Genomic DNA, 2,043 nt, shown 5'->3' on the forward strand with positions numbered 1-2,043 from the left:
GAAACTGCTTTGTTTTAGACTTAAAATATTTACTATCTGAAGCAGTAACATTTGTAATTAGATAAACATAACAAACTGGCAGTCTTAAGATTTAGCACGCCAAAGCTTGAAGCAAATGCAACAATTAACATTACAAGATGTCTGAACTGAGGTTATTTTTATAGGTTTTTTTTTAAGTTCACAAAGTAAGACTTTTGTGTCATTTTGTGTTTTAATCATCTACTTGCACTGTAATTAAAGATATTAACATTCAGGTTCATCTGTTCTGTGCTATTGTTATAGAGTAAAAAAAATCTAGAATATATTTAAAATAATAAATTATCTTTACCTAGGTAGATGCCAGTTTGCAATGGGTCTTAAGACTATCTGGAAGGACTACAAAGTTCTGATTGTTATGGGAACTAGCCTTGGGCTGGTGCACTGGGGGTGGTTTTACGTCAAGTCCAGTCCTATTTTCCAAGTGAAGACAGAGGACTTTGTTCCAGAACCTAGCATTGTGACATATGTGATGCGAAGCCAGCACAAAAATAAAGAAAAATAGCATTAGTGCTCTGCATTGTGGGTAAGTTGCCTAATTAGTTGTATCCATGTCTTTGAGGCAGGAGATGAGTCAAATGAGAATTTTCTAACAGATGTAGTCTTGCTGCTCTGACTTTAATCTTTGAGAGTTTAATTTTTTTTTTGCAAGTGAGTTAATCTGGTAGTTACATGGACCCAAAAAAGACATCATGCATCTCAAACTATTGCTAAATCTCATGTGACATGATCAAGTAAGTGATCATATTAGAGGCTTTAAAGATTTAAAACCAAACTCCAGTAACTTCTAGGCAGCAGCCAGACTCTTGACTGGGTCTGCAACAGTGTCCTTTCAGGTTCAGATCTGCCCAGAAACAATCGTGGCTTCACATAACAACGTACTCTTTGTTGTTAGTAGGGATGGTGGCTACAATGGAAAAGAAACTCGAGTGGGAGAGTAGTCTAAATACTGTACATGTACATAGATATGTAAATATCCCTTTAAGTTTTGAAGTGTTTAAGAACTGAAAAGCCATATATCTTGGGCATCTTGAAGTAAGAAACCTTTCTTTCAGAGTCAGAGATTTCTTAAAGTTTTTTGAACATTAAAAGCTTTTGTTTCTTAAGCAGTTGCCTGGGAAGCAATACGTAGCTCAGCTCTTTTGTTCTTGAGTAAAACCAGATTAACATCACCATAGTTTTGACACTTCTGTACAATTCAGCTTATCGTGACTTGTTACTTACAGACCTACACATAAAACAGTATATAAACTGATGGTCAGAATTGAATTTACTGACAAACATGTATAATATGTGTACTATATGCTTGTATTATATAGAATATTAATAAGTTTTCCTAATTAAATAGCATTATAGTTTGGTATTTGCCCTTATGTGAGGTTTTTTTGTAAAAAATAAAATGGCAGTTCAAGCTATGCAATATTGTCATAAGAATATCTAATAGTGTTCTTGTTTTTATTGTAGGTATAAATAGCTTTGAAGCCTTTCATTTGTGAGCATTGCCAGAAGAAGAGATGAAGAAAGGTAGCTGGAGTAGAAAGAACTTTCTGCTTGTGGCAGGACTGTCAGTTATAGGTGTCCATCTTGGAAGCATGCTCGTAAACTTTGTTGCAAAAAAATCTGTTCAGTCGCATTCAGAAGCTAAAAAGGAAGATCATCATGAATGAAGTAGCTTACTGCTGTCATTATGTACCAATTTCCCAATAGGATTTCATCCTCATTTTAAGAGATAGATGATAAACAGTCATAGAAATGTCACTGTAGTATATGTACTGTTTCATGTTTAAAGTAATGATTGTTGGCTGCAAAGACTTCAAATATATATGTATTTACATTTTAAATTTTAAAAGTGCTGTGAATTATAGATCCAAGTAAAAATGAAATCTGTTTTGTTGGCCAGAATTAAAATACTACTATGAAAATGTCTCGTCTTGAAGCTAAAAAGCCTCCGTTATTTATAAATGAACCTTCTACTAAAGATACAGTTTGTCAGTCACTATTCCTGCT

General features: G+C 33.9%; 1 protein-coding gene across 1 annotated transcript in view; it reads left to right on the forward strand.

Moving 5' to 3' along the window:
• Positions 1-1,957: 1,957 nt before the first annotated feature.
• Positions 1,958-2,043, forward strand: part of MKKS (McKusick-Kaufman syndrome) — a 3,379-nt gene continuing 3,293 nt past the window's right edge. Inside the window, 1 exon segment of the mRNA XM_010189980.1 lies at positions 1,958-2,043. This exon segment is cut by the window's right edge and continues 1 nt beyond it. Within this exon segment, the coding sequence (XP_010188282.1) occupies positions 1,958-2,043 (86 nt within the window).

This window comes from Mesitornis unicolor, unplaced genomic scaffold, assembly GCF_000695765.1.
Source record: "Mesitornis unicolor isolate BGI_N332 unplaced genomic scaffold, ASM69576v1 scaffold10428, whole genome shotgun sequence".
Lineage (NCBI taxonomy): Eukaryota > Metazoa > Chordata > Aves > Mesitornithiformes > Mesitornithidae > Mesitornis > Mesitornis unicolor.